Source organism: Sciurus carolinensis, chromosome 14 (genome assembly GCF_902686445.1).
Source record: "Sciurus carolinensis chromosome 14, mSciCar1.2, whole genome shotgun sequence".
In the NCBI taxonomy this organism is placed as follows: domain Eukaryota; kingdom Metazoa; phylum Chordata; class Mammalia; order Rodentia; family Sciuridae; genus Sciurus; species Sciurus carolinensis.
This window is the reverse complement of record NC_062226.1, coordinates 61,689,014-61,706,781: the sequence shown is the minus strand read 5'-3', so window position 1 is coordinate 61,706,781 and position 17,768 is coordinate 61,689,014. Positions and strand designations below refer to the sequence as shown.

Below are 17,768 nucleotides of genomic sequence, written 5' to 3'. Positions count from 1 at the left end.
AATCAATCTCTCTCAAAGCCTATGGTTGGTCGTCTCACTTCAATTAATACCAGTGTCCTATCTCAGGCTTTGGCCCTTTCATGGAAGTTGGCACAAATCTGCTTCTTAACTGATGTGCCAATTTCAATGACTAAAATGTGGATTTTTCTCTCTTTCTAGAATGGTTTTTCTTTCAACACTGCAAGAATATGGGAACCAGAATTAGAAATATCTGGCCAAGAAAACTGCTTCACCCTTGCAGGTGTTGTGAAACAACCTCCTTATCTTCTTCTTCCCAGAGTCTCAGCTGAGCGACACTCAGCCTGAGGGACAGAAAAGAAAACTCTAAAGCAATTTAGCCAATTTCTCTTGTACCAGCAAAGTTGGAAATCATGTCTCATTGTCAAGATATGAGTCTCAGAAAGTCCAGAGTATGGGAATAAATTTACTTACAATTTAGACTTGTAATGAGCTGGGAGGGGTGATCAGACATTTAATAACTAACTTTTCCCTTGCACTATCTGTTCAAATGAAATGAACTCCAAGACCTTAGACTTCCCAAATCTGAGCCAGCTATGAAAGCTGGTTATCTCACCTTTAATTTTTTTTTTCTCGCTTAATTTTGATGATCACAACATGCATAATTCTAACTGCTGATATTTTCAGTGCAGTATTTTTACACATTTATATACTAGAATTTTCTTCTAACACAGAAAGTATTTTTAAGACTTGGAAGGTGAAGTGTTGGTCATCATTGGTAATAATGTAAAGAGCTTTTAAAAATTGAATTTACTGTCATAAAATATTAAAAGGCATATGGTAGTCTAAATCAGGTCCAACATGAATGTACAAGGTAACATTTTCTTGATAAGCTTTCACAGGTCTCATTTTCATTTCCTATTAGGAAAACGCAAAGAATAGTGACTAGACACGGATTCTGAATTTTGTCTTGTTATATTTTTGATTAAGAGTATAAAACTCTAGTGCAATTTTATTGCTCACAGTGAGAAGTATCTACCATGTACAGGAATTACATGGCAAAAAAGGAAGTAGAAGATCACATGATATTTGAGATCTGTCAGAAAATGCTAATGTGATAAAAATGGGTTGTTTGGGAAGTGGAGAGTATGAAGCACAAACACTGCTCTATGGTCTAAGGGATGTTTTATTTTCACTTTCATCTGCCTCTCATCTAGGGAGGATGCAAGAACAAAGGAAGGTTGTAATGGAAGATCATATTTACTGCCTTGAAATAAAGACATTCAGACATCTGGGAATTGACTTTTGAAAGAAATACTTATTTGAAATCTCTACTATTCATATTCAAAGAAATTACTTCAAACATGTCACAGTTCTGATACCATGAAGACTGTAATCTCAAATCTGGTAATGCCACTGCTATGTGTTTTCTCAATTTCTTCACTTACACAATAGAGGACTGCAATGTGTTGTGTAAGTTTTGGCCCAACTCTCTCATCTTAATAGAATGAGTAGGCAGTGACTGAGTTATAAAATGTAGGCAGTGGTCACAATGGAAATTAGATCTGAGTACATTAGGTTGTTTCAGAATTTTGTGTTTGGGCTGGGGGCCTGGGGGCTAAGAAAAATATGGCTTGTGTTTTTCTGCTGGATTAATGGCCAAGTAGAGATGTCCACAAGAAAAGACACCTTGCAGAAGAAGTCTTAAGATCCCTATCACTGAACGCTTGGCTTGCTGGCCAGTATAAAGTGATTCCAGTGAAGATAACACAATCGTGATTCTCAAATTTGAATGTACACGAGAATCATCTGTGTGTGTTTGTGTGTGTGTGTGACTGAAAACACTGGTTGCTGCTCCAGTGCCTGGTCATAAGAACTTGTATTTCTGTCACGCTTCCAGGGCACACTGATGCTACCACTAAGATCCAGGGAACACTCAGTAAGAGCCATTGGGGCACAATGATAGGAGGACGTGAGGGATTCTCTGAAATCCTTTCTTTAGTTTAATTTTAATCAGGAATTTATACAGGTGTATATATATTTATATATAATATATATAAAGGTAGGAAGGTGGGAAGGCAGTTTGGACTCAACATTCAATAATCACACTGTGTACTTTAGCTATTATTATTGTTGGTATTGTTATTATTAATCAAGGTTGGAAGACACAGGTAATAACTGTGAATTAGGAAACGGCTTTCACTGAGGACCTGCCCTCAATATTTGCAGGGTGTGAAAATGCCAGTATCCCTATATCAAGAGGTGATCTCTGATCAAATTTGAAAACTGATCTTTGGTTAAAAAAAACAAAAACAAAAAAACAAATGTAACAAAACAAAAGGGCTCATGGGACACCTCAAATTTCCACTCTGCAGACACATTAACACAAACATGCGCATTTAACCTTGACTACACAGAAAACTCAGAAACTGGCTTTACTACCTTCTCAATTTTCCCCGGAGACAAAATGTTTATTTTCCTCAATTGTTTTAAGTATTAAAATTATCATATACATGTAGGTTTTGTCCATTTTCCACTAGTCAGAGAGTATCCTCTAGATGCAGCCCCCACCCTTACCTCTTCGACACCTCCAAAGGCTATCAGAATCTTTTTTTTTTTTTTTTTTTTTTTCTTACTGAGCAATGAAAGGGTTTGGTCTCTATTCCTCACCTGTCAGGTTTACTGCTCCATTTTAATGCAGCAAAAAAGGAAAAAAGAAAAGCTAAATGTTAGTTGGCCAATGGTAACAAGAGTAACCATGACAACCAAGATTTAAAAACTAGTGCTCACAAGCAAGGATACATAACTGACACATATTAGGAAATGATAGTGTATCAGAATAGTTATAAGGCCTCTAATCATGAAGTAAATGGAGGACATGAGGTTGCATCGCTGAAGAAAAATGTGTGTGCTAATGTATGTTCACTTTTATCCATCACCTACTAAATACTGCCACAGTTAATTATATCCCAGGAGGTGTTTGATGATGGAAATATAATTTCATTTTTACAAAACATGCCATGAGAAAACTACTAATGTATTTGATGATGAAAATACAACAGCATTTCATAAAAGGAAATTCATTCATTTGAAATAAAGAGTCTTCAGTTAAGAGGTACACTATTGCTTTAATGATATGAAATATCTGTAAATTGCATTGAACTGCACAAAATTTTCACAATTGAATACTACACCACAAGGTAATAAAGTGGCAGAAATGATTTCTTCAAACATCTCTTGACAAGTAAGGTAATCATAAATCTTTTTCCCAGTAAAGGATTAAATACATTTTCAGTTTGGGAAAATATAATACTCATCATTATAAATCTACAGAGCATGACCCATTAATACAGCTGGGCCAATCCAGAGAAGCATTTTATTACCAGCCATTGAAAAGACAGATATCTTCCTCAACAAAGAGTGCTGCTATCTGCGAACACATCTACTGTTACTCTCATGTGTGATAATACATTGATTACTTAAACAACAATATTGTTTTGGTGGATACTGTAACCTTTCCCTGAAAGAAACCCAAACAATCTGCACTTTGAGGCAAATTGAAAAATATTTAGTGAGTTCTCACTGCAAAGAAAAAGAAAAAGATACTAAGTCCTAAATGCATAAAAATAAATACCCATATTGCTGAAGTGTTTGGGACTATGAGATAATCCAGTCCATCTCTTTAAAAAAAAAAAAAAAAAAAAAAAAAGAGGAGAGGAAAGAAAATCCACATTTAAGTTGTACAAACACACATATAAAGACTGAAAAATGGGATGAACTAAAACCTACTGGGAAAGTGATTTATAGGTGTTAATTTAAAATAATTCTACATATGTGTTTCTAACTTGCTCATTTTTTTTTTTTTTTTTTAATCCAGGCCTATCAGGAAAATCAGGTGTAGGACAATCTACTCCTCTGGACGGAAGAAAACCACTCAGTGAATTACCAGTTTTATGTATTAAAAGTTGCATGGATAGTCACATGAGCAGATGTACGGTTAGTGTACAAGTCACTTCCTCTTCTATGAAATATCAGTTTCAGCACATTGAGGGTATATATTTAGTGCAAATATCTAAGTTGAAAGGCTAAATTTAAATTATGGCCAATGGCTTTATCATAGTTCTTGCCAACCAAGATAAAGGTGATGGAATAAACAAGTGAAGTTTATTTAATACTACTCGACCTGTATAAATTCAACTACTCAATGTAGGTCTCTGTCATACACACTACTAGGCACTAGGGTCACAACAAGAAATAAGAGTCCTTGACCAGTTCAGTGGTAGCAAATCAGAGAATGGATAATTATGGAAATGCAATAGTTTCTATAAGAAAAAAGTACTTTAAGGGCATAGAAAAGGGGACTGACCCTAAGGCAGCTTTAACTGGTAGAGAGGATAGGGGAAGAGAGAGGCATCTAGAAAGGCGTGGATCTAAAAGGTAGCATCTTAGCTCACTTCTGATGGATGAGTTAGCTGGGCCAAGAGGAGTGGCAGGATGTGATGGGGGAGGCCTTGCAGGCCTTGGAGGGGGCTGTGTGAACACCAGAAGGCAGGATCCATTAGCAATGTCCAGGGTGGGTTGGTGGGGCAGCATATTTCTTAACAGTGTCTCAAGATATTGATGACAACTTGGAAATATATGTAGAATTGACACAAAAAGAGAAGATTAAAGAATCAAAGCCCAGGCTGCAGCTGGGGAAAGCTGGAAAAGCTGAAGTCTCGATTTCAGTCACATCTACTTCATGGCTTTCACATGAAAGCATTTGAGATGGGAGTGGAAATTATCTACTCCCTTCACCCTGTTTGTTCGGGCTAGACTGTTCGTGTCCAAGGTGTGTTTGAGATTTCTCTAACCTCCTAATCCACGCTTTTTTTTCCACAGATTAATACTTACTTCTCATCCATCCTGAGAAGCTTTTTTCAGAGTCAGGTTAATATTTTATTCTTAAGTATTTATCTTCTATATAAATAATTCTTGTGTAGTTCTAGAACTAAAGACTAAAAAGCCTTATACATGTGACAGCTGCACAGGGCAGATGAATACCTAAGAACTTCCAATTGCTCCATGAATTTTAATTTCTGAACGTGGCTGGACAAAGGCAGGCTGGATTCATGCTAAATACACACAGCAGAAATAATATAGTTCTATTCCTATCACCTGCTTTTAAAAATTTTCTCAGACTATAACATACTATCATTTAAAAACCTCAATTATCTAAACAACATACCAATTGTATAATTGGGAAATCTAGGCCCAGAGGGCTGGCATGACTTTCTTTCTACCTCACGTGGCCAGACTTGAGATTTGAACACAGGTCTTCTGACTCCTTGTTTGGTTTGTTTTTAGACCTTCCTACCATCTTACCTCTGAAATGTGCATTTTAAGTCACTGTTCACATTGAATATGAAGCACAAAATTTTTAAAAAGTCATAGTACAAAAAAATTTGTAGCACTAAAAACCTGCCAAACATATTTTAATTTTCTGATGCTATTTTAGTGCCCTTAGAAGTCTCAGTAACAGTTTTTTTATTATCAATACAACTGAACAAATGACTAGAATAAAAACAAAATCAAATTAACAGAATGAAAGATAAAGAGGGTGTTACTTCCATATTAATATAATTAATAAGCTTCAAATCCTCCTCAGACAATTGGGTAAACTATATTTCTTTATATGAAATATAAAGTATGAAACATTCATAGTCACAGACCTATTACTAATGTAATTATCTTGTAAATAGGTATATTTGATAATGGAAATTATTAAGACAATGTGAATCAACACCTTTTTATGCTCATTCCTTTCATAAAGCATCAATTGCATAAAGGGAAATAATAATTTATCAATAATTATAACAATAAAGATATTTCCAATTCTGAGTCATTATTAATGACCTGTATATAAACTAAAAGGCACCTAAAAAGAGGAAATGAAGTATTTATTATATAATTAACTCTGTTCAAAACACATGCTATAAAAGACACTATTCACTGGGTACAGAAGATTTCCTCTTGAACTGCCTCATGATAATCAAGAAGGACATTGTTGGGTCTACTTGAATTTCAAGTCAGGAATGTTCTTTACTGCTGAAGCAAGCATTTCTATTTCAGAAACGCTTCATGGGCCTTCAGATGGTTGGCTAAATATACTTAGGATTCGAGGATGTGTGCATTTTCTAACAATTGCATTAGACGATGCTTACATATGCACACACTAAAATGCAACTCTTTTAACAGAGTCATAAAACCTTTAAATATGATGCCTCTTTTTGCAGGATTAGGAAAAATCATAACTGAGTAGGTTCTTTTTCAAACACATGCAGATGAAGCAAGGAAAACTTAATTATAAATCTTTTAAAAATTATCAGAGCTGTAAAACGTCTATTTTTTTCCCATTTAATCAACTGATTCACAAATACCATATAGAGCTCTGTTAATGGTATAACTTAAGTATATCATAATGAAACACAGCTTGAAAAATGAGGCATGCATTCTGTTCATTTTGAATAATCAAAAAATATTATCTGATATAGTCTAGAAATGCAACTGTTAACAGGCACTTGTTTTTTGATCATCCATAGTATGTGACCGTTTGAACAAATATTTACTAGAAGAGAATCAGAATTGAAGTAGAATTTTACTTTTGCTTTTTTAATAATATTTCTGTTCTGGTAATTCCTGCTGCAAACAAACAGGAAAGGGCACCAGCTTCTTGCACTCAGACATGTTCCATAATTATTCTGGGGCATGTTCGTAGCTCTTACTTCCTGCCCTTATCTCCTATACGGGAGTAAGGTGATAAAATATGACAGGCTCTGTGAGACACACACTAATAAGACATGGGCTGGGATGGAAAGATTCAAACCATCAGCTGAGAGGACATTTTTGCCTTCAACCACTAGCCTTCTCAGCTATTTCAGGATGCGGATAATTGAGTGATGGCAGTGATTGTGGGGGGGGCAGTAATTCTGGCTCTAAAGTAAGATATGCAATTTAATGGGTTGTGGTGATGAACTTTTTTTTCATCATTTGTCATTAATTTTTTCAACCCTCTGTGCTAGAATAAAAAAAAAAATTGGAAAAGAGTCTCAGATTTTCCTAAAAGAGAAGTATCTTGAAGGGTTTTTTAATGAGTCAAAATGAGAGGCTATTAAAAACAAACATCAGCTTATGATAGGAACATAAGAAGAACAAGGATATATAGGTAGAAAAAAGTCATGTAACCCCTCCAAAGGCATCGTGGGTAGGAAGAAGAATTAGTGGCAATAATCAGATTGAGCAAGAATCAAAATGAGGATAATCATTTTGAGAATGATAGGGAAGGAGAAAAGGAGGGAAAGAGAAGCTGTTTATAGTATAAGGAGGGGATCACCTTCATAGAGGCATTCCAAGACATGACATGCCACAAAGGAAATGGGAAGAAAGGTTAAAATCTTATGAAAATAAAATTTGGATTGAAAGAAAAATTGATTTGAAGGGAGATAATTCAGAATTCAGTCATTCTAAATGTTTTAGGAAATGTATTACATGTAATTGCTTATTTTAAGTTTTTATTTGTTCTTTTTAGTAATACATGACAGTAGACTCTATTTTGATATATTTATACAAATATGGAATATATCTTACTCTAATTAGGATTAGATATTCCTAATATTATAATTTTGAGTAAGAAAAGGTTTAGGGAAAGAATTATAAATGTGCTCTATTCAAGAGGCTGGGAAATCACCTGGGGGAAGGGCAGGAACTTGACTTATATAAAGTGTAGGCAAAAATAAAATTGAAAAAGAGTGGAAGATAAGAAAAGACTGGGAAGGTATGAGTTACCTGTACTCTAATTGTAGTCAGATTGATATTCAGGAGAAGGACTGAGGTTGTACTTGTTAAAGTAAAAAACTGATACCTTCTCATCCCCATGTCTTGGTTACAAAAGAGAACTTAAAAAATATGTGGAATAATAGAATAAAAGTGAGAGAGATGTATTCTCCATCTTCTTTTTTGAAAAACAAAGTCTTTCATTGTTAGCTCCTTTTGCCAAATCTTGAAACACAGCTACAGAAAAATATTATAGCACACAGCAAATTACACTTATGAAATGGATACAAATGTGCAAAATTGTAATAGTGGTTTGAAAAATATGTTGACATTCAATAATTAACCACCTAAAATAATCGAAGTAAAACTTGCATGGAATGGTCTGCAGTGAATGTGCTAATATCTCAGACATCAAAAAAGTTTCTCATTCTACATCAGACAGTGCAGAAGATGTGGTCTAGGATCCACACCTGGTGGACAACAAGGTGCAGACCACAGATTGAACAAGATGCTAAATAGTTCAGTTTTTACACTTTGTTCTAACTCTAATGGAAATATTTTCCTACCAATCATAGGGTTGCATTAAGATAACCCTACTAAAATCAACCACATGGTGACAATAGAATAATTATCAAGTCCTCAAAATTAGGCAGCCCCCAAAGTTGCAACAGAAATTCTGGGCAAACCTACCTTTTATAAAGAAGAATAGCAATGACAATGCAGATGATAAAGACTACTGCAAGGACAGGACCTACGACCCAGATCAAGCCTTCTTCTTCATCTGTGATGGGTTGTGGATCCAGATCCATCGACACAACAGGGTCAGAGTAGGGGCTGGTTGCATACATCTTCTGAGGAAAAGCAGAGTCTATTTTAGTTATCAAATAGTGACTTTCTGGACTATATTTAGCATTAGAAGGAACCCCCAAATTTAGGACACAGTGGATTTGATGCCCAATGGATAAAGTTAACGAAGTCAAATTAAGGATGAAATTAATCAAATGAAGGAGAAAAGAAGGGAGGGAAGAAAGATGGAGCAGAAAGAGTCTTCTGCACCATCAATTTGCTCATAGAGTGAAATCTTACGATAAAATCATTTCTGTGGTATAAATTACTTAACTGGTACTTTTCAGTGGGAACCGCATATAGAATATTAAATAATTTTATAAACAATAAATACCAATGATTAACCAGTCCCAAAATGTCTGATGAGGAGCTATGTGAAAATCAAGAGAAGCAGAGTTCTGGCTTCAAGGAATGACAGGATAAGTATCCCTAATTCACAACTCTCAAATACAAAACTTTTTGACCAATTTCAGAACACCTAAGACTGCAGATTTTTGGATTCTTGATTTTAGATATTTGGAGTACACAGTATATTTGGTTTAAATATTCCCAAATCCAAAAACATCTGAAATTGCCAACTCTGCCAGTCTCAAGTATACTGGAACTGAAATACTCATTCTGTATCAAACAAAAAGGTCAAAGTTAAAAGGTAAATTTATAGAAAAGTAAGTCGGTATTTAGTTAAGCATTTAATTCTACCTGTACTTCTAGTACTATATGTCAGTAGGCCAAATTCTGGACACATAGAGCCCACGATTTCCAAAGAGAAACCCAGTGTACAAATCATTGTGGCATGATGTGCAGAAATGATGACAGCTTTTATAGACAGGGAATTTTCACACCTTGAAAGGATTTAGTAGTTCCTAATTAATTTCATTAGAGTCACTTTTTGGTATGCTTGTTCCTAACATAATCGATAATAAATATAATTTCAAAAATAGTTACTTGGTGAAGGAATAAACTGAATGAATATTTATGAACTTTCTACAACATTCTATTCTGTTCTATCCTATTTTAGCATAATTTCAGACAAGCACTCTCTTGACTCTGTCCTTTCTTATTGTCCTTTCCCTTTTCCTTCCCACCTTCTCCAACCCACCTCCACTGGCTGCCCTGTTTCTCCTCTCTTCTCACCTAAACACAATTATTTGGCTCTATTACCTAATCTAATTCTATTTATTCTATTCTGACTGCTTTTCAGATTTGCCACAGTTGACCAAGACTTTTTAAAAACTCCCTTCTCTGATTTTTCTTAATTCCTTAATCTTTCCAGCTGCTCGAGCCCGACTGAGTTAACTGCCTGTGATTCTATCCAACGGACCAGCATTCTTGAGTTTTGTTCTCCACCAACCTAAGATGTTCAGATCATCCCCAGTGTTCACTACCAGCCTCCTCTGTTCAGATTACTTCTTCACTGGAGTTCCTAAACTCAGGAACTCTACTCAGTCTCAGACCCTCATTTCCAATTTTCTCTGTATACATGCTCAAATGAAGAACTGCTTGCATTATTTCCCTTCTTCACAGATACAACTTTCTCCCAATTCCTCAATTTCTCTTATATTCCCATTATTTATGAATAGAAACTACTGATATTACCCATCAGTGACCCACAGGTCCATCTGTCCTCTCTGCAGTCTCATGGACATGATCTCTATTTAGGACTTTATTCATGCTCTCCTAACCATATCCAAAACTTCTCCCTTTATCTAATAATCATTACTGCTGCAAGAGTTACTGCCCTGAACTGCATAAAACCTTCAAGAGGTTCTCTAGTTATTACTAGATAAAACCTGCATACCTGAGCATGGTTCTCAAGGGCCTCCACAACTTTGTTTTAAACTGTCTCAGCACATCTAATACATTCCATCACATTGAGCTTTTTGCCACTACTCCCCAGATGCTCTATCTTTGCTCTTTAATCCCCTCACAAGTTCCACAACATTTAGCTCCTAAAATTCAACTATCCTCTAAGGCCCCACTTAAATACTGCTCCCTTAACTAGAAGAAACTGGTCATTCCAAAAATTACATGTAAAAATAACAAGTTTAAAGATTCTACTTAGTCCTTTATTCCTTTTTTAATGATGCTCATCAAACTCTCTTTTTTTAAAAAAATTTGTGTACATGCTTCACTTCCTCTAATGAAATTATAAATTCCTGGAAGGTAAGAGATTTATATACTATTTGTATTCATATGTTTAAAATGGCTAGCACAGAGCTTTGCAGTTGGTGGGGTCTCAGCAAATCTTTGCTAAATAAAAAAGCTCCATCTTTTCAAATAGCTGTGATTATGAAAGATATGAGTATATATACTCTTTAATGATCAGCAAATATATTTAATGTTTAACCTTCGTCTTTTAAAAACTCTTTCAGGCTTGTAGCGTGCATTTTAGTACAACGAGCTCAGCAGGCACGTTAGGACGATATATGCTGTACTGAAAGTTTGATTTTAATCCATTTTCTTCACTTGCTAAGGAAAGGGTTTGACTAGATTTCCAGATTTTTTAATGCATCAAAAGATGAAGAAAAGTCAGTATATATTTGCAACCTGCTCAGAAAGAGCTGAAATGAAAGGAAGGGAAGGAGGATAGGTGGATAAAGATATGTGGTATAAGAATTTACACAAAGGACTTGGCAGGAGACTACTGTATTCAAGAAACGTAAGTCTTCACATAAAGTTTGTCTGTTTGTATAGTGCCCTCCCCCTGCATTTTGTAGGTCACATTCAAATTGTCTGTAGATAGAAGCAAAATCTGTTGATTTAAAATTATTTCCCAAGAAACTTTGAGATAATAATCTAAGTCAATCAAGATGGTAATCTAAGCAAAGGTCTTCCCAAAGCACATAGATTTCCAACCCAAATCAGGAAACAAAGCCATGCTAAAATAAAAAGAAAACAAAGCCATAAAATGATAACAGCCTCATGAAAAGTAGAATTTGTTCAGTGGGTGGCAATAATAGTTTTAACTTTACTCTATTCAAAACTAGGTTCTCTGATATTTTTAATCTGAGGCAAAGGATTGGGGTAAAGCTCCTGTCTTTGATGGGGAGACAAATGTTTTGACTCTGTGAATTGCCCATCCATTCTTGGAGTGGTTATGCACATTATTAACCACCAGTCACAAAAGTCTGAAGCTTAAAAAAGGATGACCTCACTGCAAACATGATGCTAATTGGATACAATTCTCATCTATAAGGAAATGCAGACCTGAACACATAGAAATCACAGGGAAAACCCTGTTTATATGGAGAGCAATACCAAGAAATATGCTGGAGAAAAGGAAAAGAAATAAATTTGGGGAAAAAGATCTTAATTCTACAATTAATGAAACAGATGACACAGTAAGGGCAGGAGTAGACATGTCAGCAATGGTGACACACTTAAACAGGGAGAAAAGGTTTGGAAGACCTCAGGAACCAGAGTGAGAGAGCGTGCAGTCTGTTTGCATGATCAGATGAGTTTTCTCTTCTTTGCTGGGGTCTCTGATCTACTTCAATGTTCAGAATGTGCTTTCTGAAACGTTCATAGAGCTATTTAAAGAAAATTCCTCTCAAGTATCTAAGTCTTTTTTTTTTTTTTAAAGAGAAAGATGATTTCCAACATCCCATTCCCTTGATGTTCTGCCTTAAAAATTTCAACTGGAAAGAGAAAGCGTATCTGTACATTAAAATTCCAGGAAGGCCGTCACATCGTTTTGAAATGACATTTTGCGTACAAAGGTAAACCAGTTTGCCTTTGTGTTTTGACTTTCCACGGGGGAATTCCTTCAGTCGTTTGAAGAGAGGCCCCACTGTACACGCTAACACCTGATGTGGAGAAACCTTTGACACACGGAGGGCTTCTTACATACAGAAATTGACTGGCTCAATGGAGTTGCCACGCCTGTCAGACTCAGGCCCTGATTAGAAAGATCCAGTCTGCAGTATGTATGTTAAATGTTAATGTGAACTGCCACTTCAAAATCCACCCCCTTTCCCATCTACAGTTTCTCTCCATTTTTTTTAATGTTCAAAGCAACTGAAGCATAAAACGACATAAGAGCAAGATGAATTACATAAAAGAAGACAACTCATTATTTAGAGTACCTTAGGAATTCTTCCTTTTATTGAATATTTTCAAACTTCTTGGCTTTTCACTGATAAAGTCACTTGTGAAGTGTTACAATTAAAGAAATTGGTTGTGCTTGCCTCTTCCTAGACAGACCTTCCAGTGATTCTGGGCAGAAGAACTATATGGCCTTATTGGCAGTTTTATAGAAGAATAAATGAAACCACTTCCAAAGTCAATATTTTCAAATATTTGGAAATATACCATGTGGAACTACAGAGTTTATTAGTTAGTACTGAAATCACAGGGACTAATATCTATGAGGTATTATGTCAGATGAGAACAGTATTTTTTTTTTAAAATACTACTCTACATGGATAAGAGAAGGAGACTATAAGCAATGGATATAACACCAGGCAACAGACCTTGACAGGTCTGGAGAACCATGTCCTATCATTCTTGTACTTCATGTACATGGAAACCACCTAAGCTTCCTGTCATCAAAGACATCTTGTTTGCACTGCAATCTCATGCAGTGTACTGGAAGGGCAGGCAGTCTGTTCTTACACTTAATGATAGCTCAACAGAAATAATTAGGATGGATGTACCTACATGGCCCCAAATAACCACCTAGTATACTGCTACAACTGTGTAAAGTACAACAGCAAATAGATGCCATGATAATGAACTTACAGACTCTGCATGTTCCATTACTGCTAACACGAAGAAGACATATTCTTGACCACTTTGGAGCTGCTTGTTTGTAAATCCACCATAATGTTTGTCATCCCCCAGGGTGAACTCAGTGGGAAGAACATCAAAGTGAGCTGCAATATATGGCTTTAATTCAACTTCTCTCCCATAACGGATGCTTCTGCGTTTCCTAGATATCTCCTTAAGCAGCTTAAAGAAGAAATGAGAAACAGAAAAAGAACCGTAAACAACAATAACCCAACATACTGATGGTTAAATGGGAGAAATTAATTCAGTACTGGGAACAACCCAAATACAATTTGTCCACATTTTGTGTAAAATGCCAGCATCACTAAATCTCAGTTCTCTCAATACTCCAAATGCTCATCTTCCTGTTAAATAAGATACTGGACTGCTCTTGCAAGGGCCAGGCTATAAACACAGGGCAATTAGATCTTTATTGGTAGCTCATATCATTTCCTACACTAATGAAATTCTCTCAAAGGGCAATACTGCATCATAACTTGTCTAAGGAGAAAAGGCAGCTTGATTCATAAAACCCTTGCCTTACAGGAGATTTATTAACAAGATTTATTAACCCCAGATAAAGTCATCTAAACCTGTAAATATAACCACATTTTTGAGGGGTTAGTTTTCAATTATAAGATCATTAATATGATGTAAATTCCCTCAAAGCAACAGAAGCAAAATCTGAAGACTAATTTTTAATTAATATACATTAAAATGGACATTGTTATTCATTTAACTATTTATGACTTGATTTGCCCTCTTGATAATTTGGGTGCAATGCATCACTGTTTGTCATGGAACCCATTTTTTTCTAGAATACAGCCCTCTGAGGAGTTTGTTGGGTGACATAGGCAGTATGGGTGAAAATCAATTTTAATATTATCTTGGAGAAAACAAACACATGTATACATTAAGATCTCATGTGTTTCTTTTAAAAAGATTTTTAGATAATCTGTTCTTTTGCATTGATCCTCTAATTAGGAGAAAATCACATTAATGATATGACAACTGATTTTAAAATGATATCAAAGCTGTCATTGGCTTCTTCCATTACATATTGGTATTTCATCAGGTTTAACAGAATAGGTCTGTTTCAATCTGGAATGCTTTTTGAGGCAAGCAGCAATTTTTTAAAGGTTTCTTGGAGAGAATTTTTGTTTTGTTTTTTTCTGTACAGAAAAGAACGTATCTGAGGACAAACTGGAAAAAGATTATGTACCTGAGGGCAAACCCTGAACTTATCTTGATAGACAAAATTAAGATATTTATGAAAACTCTGCAGGAAAAGTATTTATATCTCTTGATTTTGTAAATGAATAAGTTACGGTAAAAATCAAAGTAGTGATAACTACTTATAGAATGAGATGGTGCCATAATCAAGGTCAGTATTCTGTGCATAAAGCCTGCAGATTGAATCTAAGACAAACACTGAATCTGCCCACTAGGAATCTGATGTGCTACAGTTTCTTCCACATGGGACTTGCAAATGGGCTCAATTGGTTCAAAATTATACCCTAAAAATGTAGAAAACAGTTTTTTGGTTATATAGATTATTTGTGCCCATGTTACTTGTCAATAATATCTAATTTATAATGTTCTAAAATTTTCCGTTAAATTTGAATTTAGTGATGCAATTAAGATTATGTGAAATGTGAACTGTATGAAAAACACAGTAAATTTGACATGATCTGTTTGGTAAATTTGAACCATCTGATGACGAATTCAGAGAAATTGATCAATTATGCACCAGTTGGTTAATAAAATAGGAATGGTAAAAATTTAACACTATCTTTCAATTCTGTTGTGAAATTTAGATCTGTGCATAATAATGATAATAGTTACCACTTATTAAGCATTTACTGGACACCAGACACCATTCTAGAAGCCTAAAAATGCATTAAGTTCATTTACTCCGTATAATAACCATGAGGTAGGTTACAATCATCCCCACCTATAGATGCGGAAACTGGGGCATAACACAAAAGTTGCAATGAATGATTAGACTCAATGAACATAAAATTACTCCTAAGAGATTTTTTTCAATATTATTTTAATTTAACGGTTGCACAAAATCAAGAAATCAAATGCTATGTTTAAGCTCTGATCATCTAAATTGTTTTAACTCGGTTTGTACTTAGACATCATTTTTGTGTACTTGCTCTCATTAACAGACGAATTCATTATTTCCTTTCTCTGGATTCTTTTAACATGCTAATTTAAAAAAATCTGTTGTCAAATATTCCACATAACAGTATACTTCAAAAGTCATTAGAAAGGTTATTGCCACTGTGCAGCAAATGACGACAGCCATTGCTTTGAGGACAAATGCACTGCAGATGAGCTGAACAGCATCTTCAAGTTGGTAAATCAAAAACATTTACCATCAGTTGTTTATGTGACTGCATCCCCTCTTCTACTTCACTGATCAAACCCTACCTTGATTTTATTCATATTTCAGATGTAGGCAGCTGTCATAATTCATCCATATCATTGTCATTCCCATAAGAACCTTTTGCTAAGGTTTATTTACAATACATAGAGAAAGTACCTCATAATAAAATATTTGAGTGTTTTGGTGTTCCTTAGGTCCGATGCAGTCATTCATTAAGGACAAATTTGGAACATCACCCTGGCCCTGTTGGTTGCTCTAATCTCTGTAGGAACCTTCATATGTTATACTCTAAATGGCTCAAGTGAACGCAGATGACACCAAAGTTAGACGGTGTATGCTGGTTACAATCACAAACGAACACAGTATTTTATGACAAGTCTTTGAAGTACAGTGCAACGAAAAGCTTATGATATATTATGTGATCTGCTCTGAATTAAATATAACTAACATTTTGGGAGTCATTCTGCCCAAAATTCATTTCAACTATCAATGTCTGCTCTGCCCAGTCTGACCTTGAGAACAGGAGTTCCGGTCTATGAATTTATCATGTGAAGAGCATTCCCAGACAAAGAATAAACGAGCTCAGAAGATAATTTTAAGAGTAACTCTGTTTAGACAGCCTCTTTCAATTTTTTATGGGCCTCAATGTGAGGCATACATGTGGAAATCCCCTTAGGCCACCATTCTATTCGATGATATGGTTCCAACAATTTGAATTATAGGCCTTTCTGAAAAATTACTTGGTCAAATACATTTAGGAGAGGAACACTGCTTTGTCAAACTTGGCAGTACCAAGTTATATATAAAATTACTACCATGCTTTTATTATCCATGATAGGGTGGGAAAACCCTGTCTGCAGGGATCAGAAACTGGATGAGTAAGCAGAAAGTGAGGCCATAGCCTACTTTCATTTGTTCCCCTCCACAATAGTTACAAGATGTATTGGAGGTAATTCCAGAGATATATCAAGGGCTTTAGTTCTTTTATCAGAAATAATTTTCATTTTCCAGTCAATGCATATCTTATTTCTTCCACCATTAATTCTACAATGTGGTCTCAATTATATCAGTAAGAAAAGTGGGAAACAACCCATCCTGACCCAAAAATTTTGAATTAATAAAATGTTCTTTATCAAGCTATTATACAGATTAATGCACCACAACCTACGGGATGATTAAAATGACCCTTTGTTAAGGGAACCAGCAGCACAGACCTGTAGAATTTAATTGCAAGAAAGTTCAATGTCACATAGCCCTACACTTTAATCCATTAATGTTGCTGTGCATTTCAGAGGTTAAAAACTGGCTGTAAAAGAGAATCACTTTCTACTACTTATTATCAAATGGCTTCGCTTCTAAGGAAAGCTTATTATTTAAAAGTATTTGAAGTCATTTTACCTTGGATCTCAATGCCTTGAAAACTTAAAAAAATGTATATAGGTGGAGAGATTCACAGAATCTACAAGTTGCCTTTGTAATTCCAAGTAAAACGTGATGGTGACAATTCTGTAATTCAGATAAAACCCTAATAAAATAGTAAATTATTTCCCAGGATTATCTGATTAGTCAGTTGCAAGTAATATCCTGTCCTGTTTTGGAATTCTTACAAAAAGCAAGCTGATTATTTTGCATCTTCAGATGAAGGATTACTGTTTCTCCACTATTATAGAATGATGACTTTATTTATTATTAGAAAAAATTAACTTGATAACTTATCTAAACTACTTCACAGTATTATTGAAATGATGCCTATTTTATAGCCCCCTATGACATCGAAGCACTATAGAATGACACCAGAGCACCAGCCTAACCTTGAACCAATCTCACCTTCTGAACTTGATCACACTTAAATCAAATAAAGTGGGTGATAATGAGTCCCACTTCTAGAGGTGACACACATCTACCATAGGATGCTAACAGTCCCTGTTTGTCAAATCAAAGTCTCCTTTCTGCAGCCATGTGTGAAATAAACATCACCTTCCAGTAGTAC

At 35.2% G+C, this 17,768-nt stretch overlaps 1 protein-coding gene across 47 annotated transcripts in view; it reads right to left on the bottom strand.

The window, feature by feature from the left end:
• Positions 1–17,768, bottom strand: part of Ptprd (protein tyrosine phosphatase receptor type D) — a 629,514-nt gene that overhangs the window by 116,839 nt on the left and 494,907 nt on the right. For 26 of the 47 annotated variants that reach the window (XM_047523757.1, XM_047523758.1, XM_047523756.1 and 23 more), the window contains 3 exons: positions 13,357–13,566; positions 8,461–8,621; positions 2,629–2,640 (listed from right to left, as the gene is read on the bottom strand). In XM_047523757.1, coding sequence (XP_047379713.1) covers positions 2,629–2,640; positions 8,461–8,621; positions 13,357–13,566 — 383 coding nt within the window. The remainder of the gene's footprint in view (positions 1–2,628; positions 2,641–8,460; positions 8,622–13,356; positions 13,567–17,768) is intronic. The other 21 variants (XM_047523766.1, XM_047523781.1, XM_047523782.1 and 18 more) reach the window with 3 other exon arrangements.